The sequence below is a fragment of the Nannobrachium achirus genome (assembly GCF_963921795.1).
Source record: "Nannobrachium achirus genome assembly, chromosome: 18".
NCBI lineage: Eukaryota > Metazoa > Chordata > Actinopteri > Myctophiformes > Myctophidae > Nannobrachium > Nannobrachium achirus.
This window is the reverse complement of record NC_137825.1, coordinates 27429748-27452226: the sequence shown is the minus strand read 5'-3', so window position 1 is coordinate 27452226 and position 22479 is coordinate 27429748. Positions and strand designations below refer to the sequence as shown.

General features: G+C 41.7%; 3 protein-coding genes across 8 annotated transcripts in view; all 3 read left to right on the top strand.

Annotated features, from left to right (window-relative positions):
• The window catches only part of radil2b (Ras association and DIL domains 2b), a gene marked incomplete at its 5' end in the record, with an annotated part of 29432 nt that extends 20464 nt beyond the window's left edge, over positions 1-8968 (top strand). Inside the window, 8 exons of the mRNA XM_080747323.1 lie at positions 1676-1940; positions 2814-2992; positions 5005-5149; positions 5485-5669; positions 5882-6332; positions 6557-6780; positions 8503-8642; positions 8834-8968. Of these exons, the coding sequence (XP_080603449.1) occupies positions 1676-1940; positions 2814-2992; positions 5005-5149; positions 5485-5669; positions 5882-6332; positions 6557-6780; positions 8503-8642; positions 8834-8927 (1683 nt within the window). The 3' untranslated portion in view covers positions 8928-8968. The remainder of the gene's footprint in view (positions 1-1675; positions 1941-2813; positions 2993-5004; positions 5150-5484; positions 5670-5881; positions 6333-6556; positions 6781-8502; positions 8643-8833) is intronic.
• Positions 8969-11515: 2547 nt separating this feature from the next.
• sult2st2 (sulfotransferase family 2, cytosolic sulfotransferase 2) lies at positions 11516-15510 on the top strand. The gene is made up of 6 exons (XM_080746966.1): positions 11516-11675; positions 13461-13672; positions 14400-14526; positions 14740-14834; positions 14974-15154; positions 15314-15510. Exons 1-6 carry the CDS (start codon positions 11537-11539, stop codon positions 15421-15423), a joined length of 864 nt encoding a protein of 287 aa, XP_080603092.1. The 5' UTR covers positions 11516-11536; the 3' UTR covers positions 15424-15510.
• A 1164-nt stretch (positions 15511-16674) lies between these two features.
• The window catches only part of LOC308303675 (uncharacterized protein), a 58860-nt gene continuing 53055 nt past the window's right edge, over positions 16675-22479 (top strand). For 4 of the 6 annotated variants that reach the window (XM_080748128.1, XM_080748127.1, XM_080748129.1 and 1 more), the window contains exons 1-3: positions 16675-16801; positions 18341-18486; positions 18617-18795. In XM_080748128.1, the coding sequence (XP_080604254.1) occupies positions 18350-18486; positions 18617-18795 (316 nt within the window). In that variant the 5' untranslated portion in view covers positions 16675-16801; positions 18341-18349. Of the gene's footprint in view, positions 16802-18340; positions 18487-18616; positions 18796-22152; positions 22196-22479 lie in introns of those variants that run through there. The other 2 variants (XM_080748126.1, XM_080748130.1) reach the window with 2 other exon arrangements.

Below are 22479 nucleotides of genomic sequence, written 5' to 3'. Positions count from 1 at the left end.
GTCCCTCATCCAACCAGTGGGTTCCACTATAGCTATAGGTGCTCTGCATTGACATCTAAATCCAACAGGCAAAGTAAGCCCCACCAGACCCAACCATAGAAAGAATAACACAGACTCAATCTGTGTTTACTTTTTGGGGTATTTCATGCTCTTCAATCTATGGGGGAATGGTTGCTGTTGTGGCATGAAAGACAAAAGGCGCCATTGGTGACCAGCTATTCCCATGAAGGACGTGTCATGACACAGGCCTGCTGATCCGGTCTGGGGGACAAACCGCGTGTTTATTATGTGCACAACAATAATGTACGTAAGCAGTCTTACAGAGACCAGACTGAAAACACATGGCACACACAAACACACACACACACACACACACAAACAAACACACGCACGCACAGACACAAAAATGTCTAAACACACTCATGCACACAAAGCTTTTTCGAGGGCAGGCTGGAGAACAATTCCACGGATGCATGTTTCAGATCCTGTCATCAGGACCCAGAGATTGTTACATGTCACAACCGTCTAATTAGAAGAACTTACAATTTAGCATGCAAGGCAACCGACAACAGACTAAACAGTTAGAGCCAGGACCTTTGTCCGAATGAGTGGTGGCTGGTTCCACTGAGCGACATTTTCCATCTGAAAAAAAAAAAAAACTGGGACATTACAGTATTTAGCTTCGCATCCACCCATTTCCATTGTCTCACGTAATGGGAATTGTGGCTGTATATTGTACTGTTCACACTCGCCCTGCGGGGCCTTACAGTAATGTAAAATGATCTGCTCTGGTGGATTCCTTCAAAAGTCTTCACTCAGCAGTCCTGTAGCTGGGCCATGCCAAGCCCACATGCGCCATATTCAGCTTTTGAGGAATGTGGATCTATGACTGGCGCTGGCCAAAGAGTCTTGGTGGGTGTAGGAGAGAGGGGTTGGAGGGGAATGGGGATGTCTGTGTACAATTAGCCTGAACAAAGCTATCGTTGTCCAGGCCTGCTCCAAAGAGCACAAGAAGCTTTGGCTGAAGGGAGGAAACGGTATATTCTTTCCATCTCTCGACTCTCGTTCTCTTTCTCTGACTGTCTCTCTCTGGCTTTCTTTTGCTCTGTCACTTTTTTTCTCTTTCTCTCTCCCTCTCTCTTACTGTCTTTCTCTCTCTGCCTGTAGTAGTGGGTTTGGACTGCTTAATGTCTGTGTTATGTAGATATATGTGTGTCTGTGTAAGATAGAGGCAGACAGAGGGAGAGACATTATGGGTGGTCTGAATCATTCTGGTTTAGAGAGCTACATGTTTCAGTTTATCCCAGTGATCAGTGCATCAGCCATCCGAATTTAAGTTTTCCGACCTCAAATCAAGCCACAGGAATGGTCAACAATCCCCAACTCCAAACGGACAAGGAAGCCTCACTGCTTCATACTGGGAAAATATACAGTAATTGGTGGTGGGAAAAATATATATATAAAAAAGATTTTGATTCCGACCACAAATTAAAATTCCCCCATAAATTCTATATAAAATAATGGGGTATTTTTCAGTAAAATACATACAGTATATTTGGCCATGTAAGACAAATAGATTTTGAGGCATCCTTTCTGTACAGGCCAGGGTTTATTGAACCTAATCTCCTTGCTTATACTTTCATAGCAATCACCTTCGTCTTGTTTTACCAACCAGGTCCTGTACCCAATCCTACCAGGCATTCTGGACAGCAACCCATTCAGGGAGGGTACTGAGATGCAAACGCCAGCCCAGGGTGTTCAGACTCTGGGCAACGGTGTTCCACAGGTCCCCGGTGAGACGGAGCAAGTTCTGGAGGTCCTAACTGAAACCAGGCACCTGCTCCTGGACTGTCACGTCCACCCGGAGATCTCCTCTCAACTCCTTGCCTACATCTTCTACTTCATCAACGCCTCACTCTTCAACTCCCTTATGGAGAGAGGTGGGTAGCCTGCAGCATGTATGAGCAGCACATGCACGCGGCAGTGGCTCAGGGGGTAGAATGGCGGCTTGGGAAATCGAAGGCTCCCAGCGCTCTCCCTGAGCCGAAGTGTCCTTGAGCAGGACACTGAACCCCCAACTGCTCCATATGAGGCAAATGTAATAATAATATTTAAGAAAAAATAACTGAGGCGATCCAGTCTGTCCGTCCGTCCGTCCGTCCGTCCGTCCGTCCGTCCGTCCGTCCGTCCGTCCATCCGTCTGTCCATCACGTCATGTCACACTGTTGGCCCTACAGTGCCCCTATCCATGCCAAACTTTGCACACACACTCCTTGGCTGGCAAACCACAACCTCCAGCCCTGATTTATCACATGGCCCTCTTCTAGTGCCACCATGAAACCGAATTTTGCAAAACACATTTTTGGACACTGCTCCTACAGATTTTGCCCTAAAATCACTCAAAGCGGTACACAGTATCTCCAAAGTCATGTCATCAACATGGATCTGTCCCATTTCCCATATTCCCTCCTGATTGGCTACGATTGCCTTCTAAGGTTTGTGTATGCGATCTGACAGTCGCTTATTTCCCGATTAGGGAGTCTTACTGGTAATTTAGTAAAGGGTTGTTCCTCTTTTTAACCTCGAGTTCTTGGATTGCCTCAGTTTTTTTTTTCTTATGTCTTGATCCCGTTTGATCCGTGAGCACCATCTACTCCTTTTACTCTTTTTACATCCTGTGAGCACTTGGTTTCCCTTGTTTTGTTCTGTAATAATAATATTGTTGTGGTACTGGAGCAACACCTTGGACATTTTAACATAGTTAAACAAATGCACATGACTTCATCTATCCTTTTTCCATAATCTGTGTGAAGGGTCTGAGGCAGGCTTCTACCAATGGTCCAGAGGGGTGTGCATCCGCGCCAGTCTGGATTTGCTTCTGGACTGGGCCCAGGGCTCTGGTTCCGGACTTGGAGAACTGGCCCTGGAACACACACACACTCTCTCATCAGCTGTTAATCTACTGGCAACACCCAGAGAGAACTTATTGCAGGTAAGCACACATACTGTACTGTGTATACACTCAAACACACACACACACACACACTCACACACACACACACACACACACACACACACACACACACACACACACACACACACACGCACACGCACACGCACACGCACGCGCGCACACACGCACACACACGCGCTCACGCACACGCACAAACACACACACACACAGCCCCAATGGTGCCTCGAATGTCATCCAATGGAAATAATTAACAAGAGAGTTTACAGCGTGAGGATTTAATGATGTGAATACAATGCTACTTTCATGCACACAGAGGAAGGGTGACGTTCCCTAAATCCATTTTCCTTCACCCTAGCCGCTTATTTAATGCAACATTTTCTTTGTAGCCTTTTAATATGATGTCTAGTGTGTGTGTGTAAAATGAGAGATGGATTGCTCTGCTGGCATTTGGCCAGCAGAGTTTACTTCCCAAAGGTTTTTGCTGACTAAATATATGCAATTCATACGCCTGCATGAATGCCTGTGAATGTAACTGTCAAACATGTGTTGGTTTATAGAAGCGGCATGTTTCATTCTCCCTATGTGTCTCTGTGTGTGTGTGTGTGTGTGTGTGTGTGTGTGTGTGTGTGTGTGTGTGTGTGTGTGTGTGTGTGTGTGTGTGTGTGTGTGTGTGTGTGTGTGAGTTTGTACTTGATTACTATGCTTGGGTGGGCCGAGTATAGCAGAATTTTAGAAAAAGACATTATGAGGATTTTCCTGGTACTTACAAAATAAATGTGTGTTTTATGATTAGGCTAAACAAAACTTGGGGAGTTAGGCTTACAATTAGGGAAAAGATTCAGCTTGCGTTTAGTGTCAGGCATTTAGAGCTTAGGTTTAGTGGTTGTGGTTGGAGTTACAGTATGTCTCATTTATACTTAGTTCCACTCCGGTGTCACATACCGAAAGTAGCAGATCTACAAGATCACAACAGCGCAATTGTGAGCTTGCAGATCGGCTAGTAACAGCTTTAGGGATAGGTTTTAAAAAATGCATTCATAAAACCACCTTATTATTGGAATATTAACCCATTTAGGATGGGAACCCCTTTTGTGGTTTCTTGTTGCTATGTACCGACATAGCAACATTAAATGTTTTGTCATTTTTGAATAAATATTTTGTCGTTGTCAGGTAGAAACCTTGTATGTCCAAAATAGTTGGGGCGAATCCGATACTTCCGTGACCACGAGAGCAAAGGTCCGTTTCTCAATGGATTTGTCATCTAGGAGGGTTATTAAACAAATTTGGCCGGGGTGTATCTTTTTAAATATACTATAGAGGAAAAAATTACTCCCAAAAATATCTGCTTTAAGTGGGATGTGAGGGGTCAAACTAGGGGTATTTAATTATTCTGAATCCATTGCAAGCATTTGTTTTGCATGAAAAACATTCCTTGGGCTAAAAACAGACCCCAAAAGACTGTGAAAATTGATGACTCATCACTAAACCATAGTTTTGTTGTCCGTTTTTTAGCCCGAGGAATGTTTTTCATGCAAAACAAATGCTTGCAATGGATTCAGAATAATTAAAAACCCCTAGTTTGACCCCTCACATCCCACTTAAAGCAGATTTTTTGGGAGTAATTTTTTCCTTTATAGTGTAGTGTATAGTAAGTGAATGAGACTGAAAATTACCCCAGCTGTCAAACATTTCCCCCGCCATTTAAAAAAACACACCCCGGCCAAATTAGTTTAATAACCCTCCTAGATGACAAATCCATTGAGAAACGGACCTTTGCTCTCGTGGTCACGGAAGTGCCATAAACGACCCAGCTAAAACCTGCCTTTATTTTGTTATTATTTTAAAAACGATTTAAAATAGTGTAATAGCCTGTAACACTTTTGTATGATGAAGTATGGCTTTAATTTACGAAACGTGTGTGTGTGTGTGTGTGTGTGTGTGTGTGTGTGTGTGTGTGTGTGTGTGTGTGTGTGTGTGTGTGTGTGTGTGTGTGTGTGTGTGTGTGTGTGTGTGCGCGCATCTTGGAGTAGACATCTTGGCTGTCCCTGCGTTCCGACTTCTCAGCCCTGAGTGCGGCTCAGCTGCACCACCTGTTGAGTGCTTACAGTCCAGCCTCTCCACGCCCGCACGCCTGGGCTCCCTGTCCACAGGACCAACCAGCGGCTCACAAGACCGGTGAGACACACATACAAAGATACAAAATATCGTTCTCAATCTTTTATCTTTATCTTTATCTTGACCGGTGGGAACGACCCTTTACAGACCTGTGTTCCCTATAGTGTTGATTTTGGCAGCAAATGTTCTATTTAGTTATAGTTTATTTATTTTATTCATCTGAAATGTTTTGGTTTTAGTCTAACTAAATATCATAAGATTTTATGACTAAATCTACAGTTGATTTTGTCTACGAAAATGTATTTGAGTGACAATTCATCGTCATGTAAAATGTCATCATCAATCATGACAGCCCAAAGCACAATGTAATTCTTTTTGTTTTCCACTAACTTCAGCTGATGTCCTGGAGAGTTTTGACACCCACCACCCTCTGGTGCTGCCCGGCAGGGGTTACCACCTGGAGCCGAGGAGAGCGCTGACAGACCCGGCCCTGAGGAAACAGCTGAGCATGCTCAGAGAGCTCATCTCTGCCCTCTCGGACTCACAGTCCCATGGAGACACGGTTGTGAGGAAGCAGCAGGTGAAAAAAGCTTGGCTGCTATTGTTATCCTTTCATGCCGATTTGATCAATGTTATTTTATCTCTGCCAGGCCCCAGGCGTGGCGGATGTTATGTATAATGTTTTCACCCCTGTTTGTGTGTTTGTCTTTCCACTGTGAATCTCATACTGGTACATGAGAGGCATTTCTAGTGTTTTTATGTTACTGTATGTTATAATACTCTTTGTCTTAGAGTTGTGCTCTTCCCATGGAAGCTAAGTTGATCAAGATGGATGTCCTCCCAAAAGCCAGCCTTGAATCCTTGGACCCATCACTGGTTGATGTGGTGTTGCCTCAGCCCGCCGCTCAGCCCGCTGCTTCGCCTTCTCCTGTGTCTGCTGCTTCAGGCCTCTCACCATTTCCATCCTCTTCCTCCACCCACTGCCTGGAGGAATTCAACTCCGGCGGGGCTCTTATTCTGTCCCAGAAGCTGAGGAGTCTTAAGCTGCAAAGTGGGGAGACCAAAGGCACCGCCGGGCTCAGTAAGTCAGCACTGGACCCCTCTTGTCTCCTCACCCCACCCAACACTCCCCACAACCTGGAGCTGGTTGACCCAGAGAAGGAGGAGCGAGATAAGAAGGAAGACAGCGACTCGCAACCTGGTGAAGATCCCTGCTGGTCCTCTGGTGTCGACTTACACGAAGGTAAGGGATTGAAAGAATGAGACAGAGAAAGATAGATAATTCACAGCTGCCTGGTCCTAGGGAGACGAGGAAGGTACAGTTGAAAGGCATGTTTGAGTCAATAGCCTCATCTTAGAGGTTTCCTCACTTTGGCTTACGATCTTCACTTCACATGGTTTGCAGGGACTGCTGCTGTGGTGTGTCTGTTCTCGGCCAAATCCCATAAAGCTGTGTTTTCTTCTCAGGTGGATTTGTGTCTGAGTGTTTGGCTGCGCTGATGACAGACTGTTTGCGGCTGGACAGCACTGACAAGAGAGGAACTGTATCGTTAAAAGAAGAGGAGGAGGAAGAGGCAGATGAGATGGATGACGAGGAGGGTGAAGAAGATGACAGCAATGATGAAGAGGTTTTCAGCCTCGAGCTGGAGCGTGGCGAACGAGGACTGGGCCTTGCCCTGGTTGATGCTAGGGTGAGTGAGAAAGAACATCTGTTAAGTGATACTCCACGAATGGCCAAACTGTACATAGCTGGCCCCCATTAGATGCCACTACTACCCCTGTGGTTCCATCCTATTCTAGCCGGCAGGTAATAAATCACAGGGGAGAACACCCCGTACGTACACTCGACCTCCCACGTTATCCTGATTGTTCTGCGCGAGTTCTTTAGAGAGGCCTTTGTGTGAGGTCAAAGGTGAAATACATAAAAGCTCTCATGACAGATGAAACATCTGCTCTGAGGTTCCAGGGGCGTCCCATTACGCTCAGCGTCTAACCTTTCAGTTCTCTGAAGCAGGGGTCTTCAACGTTTTCAGGCTAAGGACCCCTTAGTTGAGAGAGTGATGAAGCAGGGACCCCAACAACCTTCTCATAGATTCCATATGGTATAATTTCATTGTTTGACAGCACTATCCTCAGTATATTTTGGATTCTTGTCAATTTCAGATATTTAACCACTTGAACAGTCAATACTTAATAAACTTGACATTTCACTCTGTACTTGGTTTGCTCTTTTCCCCCCTCTACACCAAACCTCTTTGCCGAAAATAGCCGATCTACAAGCTCACAACGCCTCGCAGCGCGAGGCGTTGTGAGCTTGTAGATCTGCTATTTTTAGTTCTCAGAATATGGACGCTAGGGCTCAAGTGGTTAATATAAAAAAGGAGGGAAAAAAATCTTCTATCACACAAAGATTTGGAGGAACCCCTGTGGTAACTCTGAGGACCCCCTAGTACCAGAACCCCTGTTGAAGACCCTTGCTCTGAAGCATCAGCATCGTCAACAATAAATGTGATTTCAATGAACTAGCTCTCTTAAACTGACTAGTGACTGCTGTTAGTGATGCATCATATTCTGTATCAATTCCATCAGTTCAGAGATTGAGGATGGAACATGTGCAAAAGCATGCCACCGGGTTCAATAGAGCTGCCTGAAATTCCCCCCTTATCTGTGTCTCTGTAATGCTCTCGTCTATCTCCTTTACACACCTGTCCTCAATTTAAACAGCAGGGTGGTCCAGTGAATGTTTGTTATTGTAATACAAAGGAGACCATTATCAATCTCGGGGGCAAGGGTTAACTCTTTTACTTGCAGTAGTCTATTCCTTTATCTGGTGTTCTATATATTATATAATACTATCCTCTGCTGGTCACAGAGTGAAATTACAAATGAGATCCTTCTCTTTATTTTCACTTCGATCTCAAGAATAGGACAACAGACAAACAATAATGACAAACAAAAGCAATTCATTAATTTATACTTTATTGTATGACCAAAAATAACACATATTCCCCTGAAAAACATAATGCAAACGATTCTTTATTGTACAACTACTCGTTTCTAAGGTTTGCAATAGAGATGGATGAAGTTAAGGCACTTTGTGTGTGCATCCATCTCCAGGCATTGGTGGACAAAGTATATACTCAAATAAATACTCAAGTATGAAGTAAATACTCATGCAAGAAGTACATTTTCAAATCCTTTGAAAATACGATATACAAGCTTTAGATCGGCTATTTTCACTATATTTCAAATAGGGCGTCATAGGTGGCTAGCACAATAACAATATTTGTATTTGAAATGAAGTGAAAGGCTTCAGTTTCCAATGTACTTAAGTACATTGGAAACTCAATATAATGTATAATGTAAACTCAAATAAATGTACTAAATTACTGTCCACCACTGTCCATCTCCAGGACACTCCTTTGAGGCTGAATGGTATATTCATCCGAGCGGTCGTCCCAGACTCCCCGGCGGCCCAGAGTGAGAAGCTGGTACCAGGAGACAGGATCCTTGCCATTAATGGGATTAGCCTTCTTGGCGTGGACTACCATCGGTGAGGACAAATAAACGTCTCTGATGGACCATTCAATATTCAATCCTTTTACATGACAGATAGTTCCCAATAAACATCAAAAGATACAGTAAGAGAATACATTTTTTAATAGTTTTATTTTCCCCCTCCTCTCTCTCTCTCTCTCTCTCTCTCTCTCTCTCTCTCTCTCTCTCTCTCTCTCTCTCTCTCAGTGGAAAGGAGCTGATTCAGTCTTCTGGTGAAAGACCAAGGTTACTGGTGGCCAGATCTGACTGGACAGCTAAGGCCTTACAGAGTAAATGCTAAACGTGTCCACTGTCCAGCAGTATGCAGCTGTTTATCGCGAGACGACCAGTTGACCACAAAGGCATGTAAAAGTCCACATATTCACACATCGGGCATTTTGCCCTTACTTCATACCCGGAAGATGAAGATGTGGTGCACTAGATGTGTTGAAATATAAGGATTGTGGTGGTGAAAAGAAACAAATGCACTGTTTGTTCTGAAGTTGATGCCTTTCATGTATTTCCTGTGCTGAATCGTATATACAGACAAGCCCCAGGTTTCGGTTGCTTCTTGTATAGTACTTTATATTTTATATGCATATTCATCAATAGTGAATGAGTATATTGACGCTGGGCTTCAGTGGATGTCATATTTATAGCAATTGAAATGAATTTTCTCAAATATTGTGAATCTTTTTGTATGCACATAGGGATAGTTTACAAATAATGTAGCAATCAGAAATGACAGATCAATCTATTTGTGCATGACTGCAATTTTACAAGGCATATCACCCCTTACTGTTTGATATTGCATCAAGATTACATAACATGTTCTGGTCAAAAGCTCATATGTTCAATACCTCTGAAAAAGCATTAAATAATTGTTTTTAATTACACAAAACAGACTATTTTGTGGAGCAAATAGCTGTGGTAAGATCATCTCAGCTGTTATCTTCTGTTAATTCACTAATAAAGACCACACCATCAAGCAAAATCATTCAGGTTGTATTTATTGGATAGAAACAACATGAATTAACTAGAAATGCTGTTCCTACGAAACAGTGTGGGCTCGCATGGAACACCATGTATGGGCACAAAGATCTACCCAACAGGCACTCCAACATATATGGGCATAAGAATCTGCCCAACGTGCACTCCAACATTATTTCTGAGACTCCTACATTTTATATACTTTAGTATATTCTTTAGTTTCAGTCAAGCCCCCAGAACCCTGGGGGCGCCCTGAAACCAAATGGACATGGTGGCCGTTTTGAGGTACTGCAGTTGGGTCTACTCACATGAACGCGCGTCTAGGCTTCTTTGTATTGACGCGCGTTCATACCGGAAGTGCTCGTTCATGAAAGCGCGTCCATGAACACAAATTATGACGCAAAACGCGTCACAGTAGACCCACTATGTCACGGTTTTACTAGCAGGAAGGAGGGGTGAAAACGCCTCATGCGCTGGGTGAGCAACTCAATGCAAGTGGACGGGCGGGGATATCTGGTGTCCTCTCTATTCTTATTATAACTCTATGGTTTCAGTGAGCCCACTTGTTGGTGGTGATGTCACCAAGAACACTGCTCCTCATTGGCTAAGGGTCCTGCTTTTGTACTGTTGGTCATTGTTTTGAGGAGAATAACCTTGACCTATAACGTTTTGGTATAACATACTGGTCTCGCCTTTCAGCGAGCCCACAATCGCCTTTGGTGGTGATGTCACCAAGGACGCTGCTCCTCATTGGCTATGGGCCCTGCTTTTGTACTGTCTGTCTTCTTTTTTCTAGGAGAATAAACTTGACCTATAAAGTTTGGTATAACATACTGGTCTCGCCTTTCAGCGAGCCCACAATGAAGACTGATTGAGGGATGGGGTAATGGGGGGAGGAGAGGTTGAAGGTCTGAAGTAGAGTGAGGTGAGTGCACTGGGAAGCAATGGAGGGGCGAACGGTTGTTGGCTTAGGGCAGGAAGGAGTTGGGGGTTGAAGGGAGGAGGAGGATGAGATGGTCTCTACGGTATTAAGGACGGGATGCAGTTAGAGGGATGACAGGCGAGTGTGATGAGAAGATGGAGGATGAAGTGATGTGTGATATTAACAAGGATACACAGAGTAGGGAAATGACTGGCGAGGGATGAGGGAGTGAAAGGAATGATGGAGTGGTGAAATGTATTAACGAGGGAAAGTAAGTAAAATAAAAAAAGTAAAAAATTAATTTTAACTAAAGTTTTCAAATAAAAGCAGTGGAGTAAAAGTACAATATTTACTATAGCCTATAAGTAGTAGAGTAGAAGTAAAAGTACATAATATTGGAATTACTTCAGTAAAGTGAAAATACCTAAAAAATGAAATATTTACAGTACTTATACTTAGTAAATATACTTAGTTACTTTACACCACTGGTCCCTGCGACATAGTACTACTACTGACTTGTGTCAGTAGGGTAACTATCAGTAGATAGGCCCTATGGGCCACAAGGCTGGAACAGTTGCTTCCCAAGGCTACTCATTATTTAAATGTAAATAATGAGTAGCAAACACATCAGACATTAAGACATTTGGAACTGTGGACGTTGTAGGGAACCTGTGTAAGATGATACAAGTGTAGGGGCGGATCATGTCCTGAAGGTAAGGTGAAACATATGTATATATACTATTATTGTATGATCTTACCTCATTTATTATCTTATGTATGGCTTGACTATGCCACAAGTCTAGACATGGGGGCACATTTACAACACCTCCGTTGTTACAACAGAATCTTCCACAGAAGAGAGGAAGTGAGGAAACCCAAAGTGCAAACACCAATAGCAAAGTTCAAATAATTTAGAAGACAAAGTCCATAACGGTGCTATGCAGCTGCATGTGAGTCTACTGCATGCGATTGTTGGCGTCTGTTTGCACAGCTGAACGATGACAGAAGCAGAGTTATACACCGTGTACAAGGGGGTTTACGTCCCTTCAATTCTACATCCTCCAGAATGTCTGAAACACTATGAGGACTTTTCTTTCCGGCCAGATGACATTGTCATTGTGACTTATCCCAAGTCAGGTAAGTAGTGTTATACCCCTAAACATTACAATTTTAGTTCCAATTTATACCTCTAATGTGGCTCATTTGATAGCATTTTCTCACAGATCATTAGTTACAGTTAAGTTAACCATTTGCTTTTTGTCTGAATTAACAACAAAAATGACTGACAGCTACCAGGTACCAGTACTTTAACAAAAAATATAGTTGTTTTTGTATTTTTTTCATAATGTAATAATCCTAAAAGACTATTCTAACATGCTGGTATGTATTGTTTGAATTGTTTCACAAGCTGCTTCTTGTCCTCTGCATTCCATGATCACAATTCTGACAGCGAGTGTAGTTGTGTGCAAGAATGTCAGAGAATAGAGCAACACACAAGAGTAAACTCTTGTGTTTTCTCCTTTTAAAGGTTCATATCCTATGTGTTGTCCTATGTATTGTAATCTTGTTACAGTAAATACACAGACACATTTTATCTGTAATTGTCTTTGAACAGAATGACTTGAGAATGGATCGGTGAATGTTGTGGTGGGAATGATCACTAGGCTTCCAGCAAGAGCCGCTGATACAAACGACCTACGGCCTGGTCGCGACTTAGGCCACGACTTGGAGGTCGTAGGTCCCGGTTCTGGAGGTTTTGCGCGATCTCGGTCGTAATTCAGCGACCTGGGAAGTCCGCGATCGAAACTCTACGCTTGCTAAGGGAAGGGACGCGAGTTTAGAAACTCTACGCTTGCTAAGGGAAGGAGCGCCGCGATCGAAACTCTACGCTTGCTAAGGGAAGGGACGCGAGTTTAGAAACTCTACGCTTGCTAAGGGAAGGAGCGCTCGTTTTCAACAGCGTCGGCAGGTTAGCTACTCAGTGTCGGCAGGTTAGGGTTAGGGTTAGGGTTAGGGTTAGGGTTAGAGTTGGGGTTAGGGTTAAGGTTAGGGTTAGAGTTAGAGTTGGGGTTAGGGTTAAGGATAGGTTTTGGTGCACCTCGCGCGGTCCAAGTGACTACAATGGAGCGCTTCCTACCTCCGGTTCAGCCAATCACAAGCTTCAAAAGGTTGAATAGCGCTGCTGCTCTAGAATATTCTGCAAAAAGACCTTTTAAATTCGACCGCGGACTTCCCAGGTCGCTGAACAACGGCCCGATCGCGCAACAACGGCCCGGGGACGACCGAGGTGGCGCAACCACGGCCGGGGGTCGCGAAACTAGACCGGCCGCGACCTAACAAGTATGTACCGCGAACTACGACCTCCAGAACCGGGACCTACGACCTCCAGGTCGTGGCCTAGGTCGCGACCAGGCCGTAGGTCGTTCGTATCAGCGGCTGTCTCTCTAGGCTTCTGCAAAGAGATTATTAACATTTGAGACAAAAGGGTTGAAGCAGGTCATGGTCACAATCAAGGTTAGGTTCAAAATGACATAATTAGTCATATCTCTGGAACGGAGAGGTGTGGAACAAGTAGAACCACCCTATTACTCTTATCCATCCTGGTCTTAGCTTAAGTCTTCATAAACCATGAAGCATCTATAAGTGTTCTTGTTGAGTTCTAACTAACTCAACAAGAACACTTATATATAGCTCATTCATTGGCATACATGTCACAGTGCATTATATTGGGAGATTAACACTGAATGCAACATAGCAGAGGAATGTCTTGTAATCTAGTTTACTGAAATTTAGTTGATTTGAACTCAGAATGTAGCACGTATTTAGAGCTGTAAGGAACATTCTACAGAGACAGAGACAGTACAGTTGGTTTATATAATGTTTATATAAAATGTGGCCTTAGTGTCCTCTGTGTGTGTCCAGGTACAACATGGATGCAGGAGATTGTTCCTCTCATTCAGAGTGGTGGGGATCCAACCCCGGTTGAGACCGTGCCCAACTGGGACAGGGTTCCCTGGCTGGAGGAGCACAGAGCCTACCTTCTTAACCTGGACGAGAGGCCCTCTCCACGTATCTTTGCCACACACTTCCACTACAACATGATGCCACAGTCCTTCTTCAAAGACAAGCCGATGGTAGTGTTGCTTTTTGTGTGAAAGACAGCAGCTGTGGTGCAAGTGACAAACACATACAAGATGTCACCTATTATCTGTTTAATGTTGTATAATACGATCACACTGGAGGATGTTGAGTGAAATGGTGTACAATCCTTTCACAAAGGAGCCTTTTACCTTTTGCTTATTAGAAAACAAATAATAGACCTGATTCTCGATTGGATTGTATCTCATGACCACAAAGTCCTAATTTAACTCAGGGGTGTAAATTTGTACACTCTCATTTGGTTCAAAATGAACTATTGATAATTTTTGCTGGGGCCCCCTGGAACCCCCTTGGGACCTCAGGGAGTCCCCAGATCCCACGTTGCCAACAGTGGTGGTAGAATAACGTTGATATTTTACTACTAGTAAAAGTAGCAATACCACCCACAATAGAAAAATACTGTTACAAGTATGTCCTGTATTCCAAATGTTACCCGAGTTAAAGTACAAAAGTATTGGCATCAGAATGTACTTGCAGGTCCTTACCGGTTCAGTAGAGTGTCCGCCCTGAGACTGGCAAGGCTTACTACTTACTTACTCTACTAAAGTAAAACGTTCTCAAATGTGAAAACGTTTTCGAAAATAGCAGATCTATAAGCATCGCGGTGTGAAGTTGTGAGTTGGTAGATCGGCAATTGAGAACCACTTAGATTATCAGCAAAGCATGAGTAAATGATTAATGCATGTGGTTGGATCTCCTCAGGTCATTTACGTCATGAGGGACCCCAGGGATGTGTTCACATCTTCCTTCCACTACTATGGGATGGCCTCCTACATGGTGAATCCAGGGACACAGACTGAGTTCCTACATAAGTTCCTTGACGGAAAAGGTTGAGCTATGGACCCAGTCATATAATGTATTATCAATCTATCCACTGAGATATTGAAAGCTATGGCCAGATACAGAATAAATATCTATGAGCAAAGTTCAAAAGCCACTCTATCTAAATAATTGTGTTAGCGTTAATAATTGATTAAAGAATAGGGATTCTTGCTCACGCACCCTAACAGAATGCTTGTGGTTTGTTTTATTTCTCTTGCAGTTATGTTTGGCTCATGGTTTGACCATGTAAAGGGCTGGCTGAATGCTAAGGAACAAGAACGCATTATGTACATCTCCTACGAGGAAATGATTATGGTGAGGTTTAAAACTGGATCTTACTTATTGCCTATATACCGACTCTGTGTATATATTTTCAAACAATTATGATTTCACAACAGTACCTCCATAAAGTTACTATACGGTGACTAAATCAAATGTTCTGTGCATGGTGCAGGACCTGAAGGATTCAGTAACCAGAATGTCTAAGTTCATGGGGAAATCTCTGACCTCTGAGGTGATAGAGAAGATAGCGAACAGATGTGTGTTCAAAAACATGAAGCAGAACAAGATGTCGAACTACTCCCTGGTCCCCACTGAGTTCATGGACCAAAGCAAGTCTGAATTTCTCAGGAAAGGTGTGTTCTCAGTATACCGGTATATGTATTTTTGCTCTTGTAGTATTTATGTATAATGCTGTTTTATTAAGTCAGTTTTTATTATTATTGAAGGAATTAGTAAATCCCTATTGAAGTAGTATTTATTTGATGATTTTTCCTTTGTCATGTATTTTACAGGAATTTCAGGAGACTGGAAAAACCAGTTAACAGTGGCAGAAGCAGAGTATTTTGATGCTGTTTACAAAGAAAAAATGAAAGATGTCAAATATAAATTTGTATGGGACTAAACGTGGCAGGTAGTAAATGTGCATTTACTACTTGTGTTGTCCCTTATCTTTTTTTTCCAGAAGAAATAAACCATTTGTTGTTTGTTCCAATAAGGGCTTATCTGTCATTTTGTGTTAGAACGGGAGTGTGAATAATGAATTGCCCACTAGGTGTCGCCTTATAACTATCTCATTGATTCATTGCAATGTAGATGATGTCACTAAAATGGCATAAGCCCCATATTACAGGGTACTTGTCTTTCAGCATAGATAGAGTAGACCTACAGTTTATTAGGAATTTGTTTTAATGTGCTCATAGATAACTAGAACAAGAATATCAGGTGAGCAGTAGATCATCCAAACATTACATCTTCCAAATTGGAATGATTTCTCAAGATAAAAAAGCAGATCTATATGCGCATTAGTAAAATCAAACACGAAGCGAATACGTTTTGAATGAAAATGCATTGAACTTGCATGATATCGATTTGGCTAAAGTATTTTTAATTCCGGACTTGTAGCAGTATTTCTACATTGCATTACTTTAGTTTAGTAAAATAAATAACTTTTCCCACTACTTACTATGTGTTTCGCGTCATACAGCGCCCCCCTTTCAAGTTTTTGTGAATATGGAATTAAAACATGCATTGTTCATAGTTTCCTTAACACGTTTAAGCTAACGTTATTAATTGCATCGTTTAGAATACATTTTTGAGAACTTTTGTTTTTTGTTTACACTTCTGAGCCAGGGCGCAGCCATCTTGAATTGTTGAGAGACAAAAGCGGCATCCTTAATCCTTATTGGTCTGCTGCGAAGCACGTGACAAAAACGTGGGGAGAACAATTTTGCCTACATAATTACATTGAATACTAATTATTCAAACAAAAACACATTTCTCGATTAAAGTCAATATTTTTTTTAGAGAGGCAAACATTATTTAGTGCCCCTGGAATGGGAACGGGACAAATCGAAAAACAGGTTCACCTTACAGCCTGAATATAGGCCTATATATGACGCGAGGTTATTACGTGCCTTATAAATACTACTCGTGGCAATAATGTACCATATGGTTGCTGTCTGGCAGAAACCTCGTATCTCCACATTTTAACCTTATGTTTTTCCCGCAAATTAATAAATAGCAGATAAACACAAGGTTATTGATCTGATATTCTTATTACTTTATTAAAATAAAAAAATATATATAATAAAGGAAGGATTTTGGACATATGAGGTTTTCATCCGACAGCGGGACGGACGGACTGAGTGAGGAAGACGCTGCGGGAGGCTGGAGCGATGTTCCACCTTGTGCTGCGTGACTGCAAGAGACACCCAACTGCAACAAACATGTCCAGATGACGAAACATCAAGAATAACTTGTTCACACATCAAGAATATCAAGTTAGTTACATTAGTGCTTATACGACGGTTAACGACTTCCAACATAATCGTAAATTACAGTTGCTCTCTTTGCTAGCAGCAGCATAGCAACTTTAGCCAATGTTTTGTTATTTGCCAGCATGGGATACATCCATCTCTCATCAATTAATTAGGATTCATTCAATTCAGCTGGGGCAGAATGCAGTGGGGAAAACGCACCTAAATGAATGAAATAAACCTAATAGCTCCACAATGAATATACGCTAGTCAACTGGTGGGCAGGATTTGCAGGAAGTCAAGCAAGCTTGTTGAGAATAATTAATATAGAATAAAAGAAAACATTTCTCGGACTGCAAACAGTCTTGAGCATTGTATTTGCCGCCAGCCTCTGTCTCCCCAAACAACTTGTTGAACTTGAGTAATATTACGCTTTCCTTAGGTTTGAGATTTATGCCAGGAGGGATGTGTTTTCCATAACCCGCCTTAATTCCACCGTGACGTCGAAGCAAGGTATAGGGTTGTTGTGTTCTATTTGTCTGTCATTCAATGTTATATCAGATACTTTAATGGTTTCCAGTGGAAATAAGCTTAGTCTTTTCATGGATCTCCTTTTAGTAGACCTCATGAAAACTGTACCTTTTCCTATGCAAACTTCTAATAAAATCATCAATCAATCAATAATAGTGCAAGTTTTTGTATCCGACGACTCTTAAGTCTTCCTCGACATTATCAATACATAAAAAAGACGATATAGAATAATCAAAAGTGTACACACAACGACACAAGTGATGCTGGCAACAAGGAAGTACAACTGTTGGTGGGCACTGGGCAGCACTGGGCACTTATATAGTGATATCTGGGCACCTCCATGTAAAATAGTTTATTTTGTCCAACATGTAAATAATAATAATAATAGACAGTCTTATGTAATGTAAAGTAGCCTATACATGATGTGAACATGCACGTTACATTTATTATTAGACTTAATTTTATCCTTCAACCTTTTGATATGGATAATGCCCCCAAATGACTGGAAACCGGTTTTGTATAAATATTATACCTTATTGTCGAACGTTTAAGCACGTTCTAATCATTTATACTTTAGTTTACTTAAAAAACATATTCCAAATATTGTATTCTTTAACATTTTGGAAAAAAATAGACAATTTAACACTGAGATATGCCCACTCTTCCTTGGTGTCCAGTGCTGCCCACCTATCCTGTTACCCACTGAACAGTCAGTACAGGTTATATATTTCTCAAAATGATTGTAAACCAACATATGTACAGTACTACCTAGCTCTGGTCCATAGCATTAGAGCAGTGGTTCCCAAACTTCAGTACAGGTTATATATGTCTCAAAATGATTGTAAACCAACCTATGTACAGTACTACCTAGCTCTGGTCCATAGTAGCATTAGAGCAGTGGTTCCCAAACTTTTTAGCTCGAGGCCCAAAAGAGAACCCAGTGTTCCCAACCCAGTGTTTGGGAACCAGTGCGTTAGGGTTAGAGCTATGGACCAGAGCTAAGTACTAACTATGTTTTTTTGTTTCTGGCAGGTAGTAATCATGGATGGACTTGTCAGAAAGAATCATGAGAGAGAACTTGTCCATCTGTGTATGGATCACCCCCAGGGTATTCCCTTACATCGGATCCACATACTCTACCAACATGTATATGGAAAACCCTTGGGCATTAAAAAAAGGTAACGTCCAATTCTCAAACCTGTGAAATTAGCTAATATACATCTTTGCTTTTAACCATATAACTATATTACTTGAATGAGTGCTTGTCATTAAGTATTTTGATGTAGTGCCTCACATTTTGACTTGTAGCAATCTGGAGACATTTCTGAGGAGTGTGCCTGAGCTACGCCTCTCCTCATCGGGAGAGCTTACTGTTTGGCACATCACTAGTCCTGTGTCTCCAGCAACATCTGCTTCATCCATATCAGCATCAGGATGTTCTGACCCTTCTGCCATGAAGACCCACTCTGCCAAAACAAGCAGTAAAGGTAAGCAGTGCCCCTAGTTCATACATGGGCAACTGGCGGCCCGAGGGCCACATGCGGCCCTCACCTTCACTTAGGCATAGGCTACACGGAGCTGGATATTTAATATATACAGTTTTTTCAGATATCCACATAAATATCTAGGTCCACACGACAAAGATATCTAGGTCTAACAAGCACACACACAGTAAAGTCTTCAGAGATATCCGGGTGTCTACACGGATCCAGTGAATCGGATATTTTTCAATCTCTCCACTTATTTATCCGGTTTCAAAAATATCCAGCTTCGCAGCCGAAATATCCAGCTTCGTGTGGCTGCAAGCCCCAAACGCATAAAAAAATGTCTAGCTTCAGAAATATCCAGCTGTGTAGCCGGCGCCTTAATGCGGCCGCAGGTTAATATCTGAATACTGATATATTATTGATTTCAGCTGTTACAATTCCAAACATGCAAACATGACCCGCTTTAATTACTTCAGTCTATAGTACTAGTAGCTTAATGACTTGTACTATTCTTTTTTATGCATAATGAATTTGTATTTCAGTTCATAAAGTTAACATAAGAACACATAAATGCATTGGAAATTAAATCAAAATGTTACTTTTCATTAAAAAATGGCAAAAAATAATTCAGGATTCCAATTAAAAAATTGCAGATCTACAAGCTCAAAACATTGCGACGCGTTTTGAGCTTGTAGATCGGCTATTTTTGACTGTATATGCATTGTGGCCCTCTGGAGTGAGTGTGAAAATATAATGGCCCTCTCCATCATCAAAGTTGCCCATCCTTGCCCTAGTTGGTTTCAGTCAATAGAGAGCATGACAGTGATTTAAAAACAAAGTCCACAGACTCCACACACAGGACAATGCTCCAAAGTTTGTAATGTGTTGGTTCCTTTACACATGGGGTCTTCATTGTTTTGAATATGGATGCTATGGTTCAAGTATTTTATATAAAAAATAGAAATAGAAATAAATCGCATCACAGAAAGATTCGGCAGAACCCCTGTAGTAACTCTGAGAAGCCTCTAGGAGGACCCCCTGTTGAAGACCGTTGCTTAACACCATTATGTGATTGTTTCAATAAGGCTAGAAAAAAACAGTGTGCAGACTTTATTGTTTTTGGATTCTGATGTCTGTCCAAAAAAATGTGAATATTGACATGATCCCTCTCCAGCCGAGGTGGCTTTGTCCAAGGCTTAAAAACGTTTAAATAAATACTTTATGAAATGTCTATGGAAGAAATGAATGCGGAAAACGCTTCCGACACCAGAGTGAGGACGGGGTGGGGCTTCAACTGCGATGCTCTATAGGGATGATAGAAGATAGAAGTTTTATACGTGCTCAAATAGCAAGTTTATCCCACCCACCATGGTAAATAAAGGCTGGGTATGTAACTATGTAATGAATATAAATATCTCATATCAAAAGATAATTCCTGCTGTTCTCTGTACAGTACATTTATGATTGGGGAAACTGTTAGTATTTCCTGCCTCTATGGCATTGCGGTGATCTAGCACATTTCAGCTCGAGACCCAAAAGAGAGATTAGAAGTTTGCCCGGAACCCAAACTTGTGGGTCTACGATCTTCAAGCTCACAACGCGTCGCTTCGTTGTGCCACGTTGTGAGCCTGTAGATCGCCTATTTTGACTACTTCTTGTTTTCTAATTTATGGAATTTCTAAAGATTTTTACATTTCTATTTATTTTAGCTTTTTGGGAATGTTTTTTGAAAATGTTAATTAAGGGACCCGGGACCCATAAAGAAATGTGTCCGCGACCCGCAAATGGGTCCGGGCCAGATGTTTGGGAACCAGTGATCTAGCATGAGTAGAGGGGTCACATGGTTTCCAGGACAACCACTCCAGTGAATCAGCCGATGAGATCAGGAAAGTGAAACTCATTACCAGTGCTCTCCATCCCTCTCTCTGTCTTGCTCTTACATCACCCCTCAGCTTCATTCTGTTTTCTTTTCTCTTGTATAGGAAACACAAACCTCCCTTAAGAGTCCAGTGTTCATATTTATGTCGCAACACCACCCTGCACAGAGTAAAGCCTACCTTTGGGCATTGTAAACCTATTAGATAGAAAACTGAAGACTGAGTCATGCCGAATACTGTAAAATAAAATAAATCCATTCTACACATTGTAGGGCAAATGACAAGGAGACAGAATGCATACAAATGATGCTGTAACGTAGGGGTCTTCCAACGTTTTCAGGCCAAGAACCCCTTAGTTGAGAGAGAGATGAACCAGGGACCCCCACAACCTTTTCATATATTCAATATAGTTTCATCGTTTGACAGCACAATCATCAGTGTATTTTGGATTCATGTCTGATGGAAATATTTTTATATCCCATGTGAATCAGACAGTTTCCCCAAAAATGATTAAATTCACTCCCACACAATAAAAGAGACCACACAGTGTAAGTCCGTTTTTCTCTTACTGTATATTAAATCAATGAGCATACAGAATAGATGTCCAGTGGTACAATACAATAAACATGTTTCTCTTTTCTTTCTCAATCTGAATCTGAATACAATGTAACATCATTTCACAAATATACTTCAGTAGGTACAGGGAAAATAGACTTGTCAAGCATTCATTGGACAGTTAAACATAACAAAGGATCATGAGATGGTGTCGTGTTCAGAAGCCAAGGATGTAGAATGTTTTGGCTTTTCATTATCCAGTGTCCTGGACAGTATGACCTTATTATATCATTTCTGTGGTCATCCTCCTGCAGTGGAGACATCTCATCACAGGTATTATTTATTTGTTCAAAAACCTTGACACTTTTAACACTGAAGTTGGTGTTTTAAATATAATAGATATTAAAATGTAATTTCACCGTATCAATGTCAATTTGTGTTTTCAGATATTTAACCACTGTCATTACCTAATAAACTTGACCTTTTATTCTGTACTTGGTCTGCTCTTTTCCCCTCTACACCAAACCGCGCTTCGAGGTTGTAGATCTGCTATTTTTGGCTACAGTTCTCAGAATATGGACACTAGGGTTCAAGATGTTAATATTAAAAGGATTGGAAGATTTGGAGGACCCCCTGTAGTAACTCTGAGGACTCCCTAGGGGTCCCGGACCCCCTTTTGAAGACCCCTGCTGTTGCAAGCGCTTGCTGCTGTAATAGTTTTGGTACAGGGTGGCCTCTGCTCTGGTTGCATCTAGGTTTCTGTTTCCAGGAATAGGAGAGTGTGCCTGAATGAGCATACCAGCTTACTTTCAGTTTCCTTTCTCTAGCTTCACTGGGATTGGCTCACTGTAAAATAAAAACAAATGGGAAGGGAGGAGGGATTTAAAATCCACAACAGAGAAAGGTTACTGTCTGATTTAGATAATGATGTTCGGCTGCTTACAAACTGACAGACAGTTGAAAAATTGGTAAGACACAATCTTTTTTGTTTCTTCCTTTTTACCTTTTATCTATATATTAGTGTGGTTCTGTACATGGAATAGTGTTTTTTTTTACATGGTAGCTATTTTGGTTACTGCTCTGCTGTGTCATTATGTTCTAAGATTGAAGAAATGCAAAACGTTTCAACAATTAGAAAAAAATCTTTGGAAATCTAACCCCTTGAGCTCTGTGATCATGTTGCATCGCAGGGTGTTGCAAGCTTGTCGATTTAACTATCTGACTATAATAACATGCCCACAACAGGTGGAAA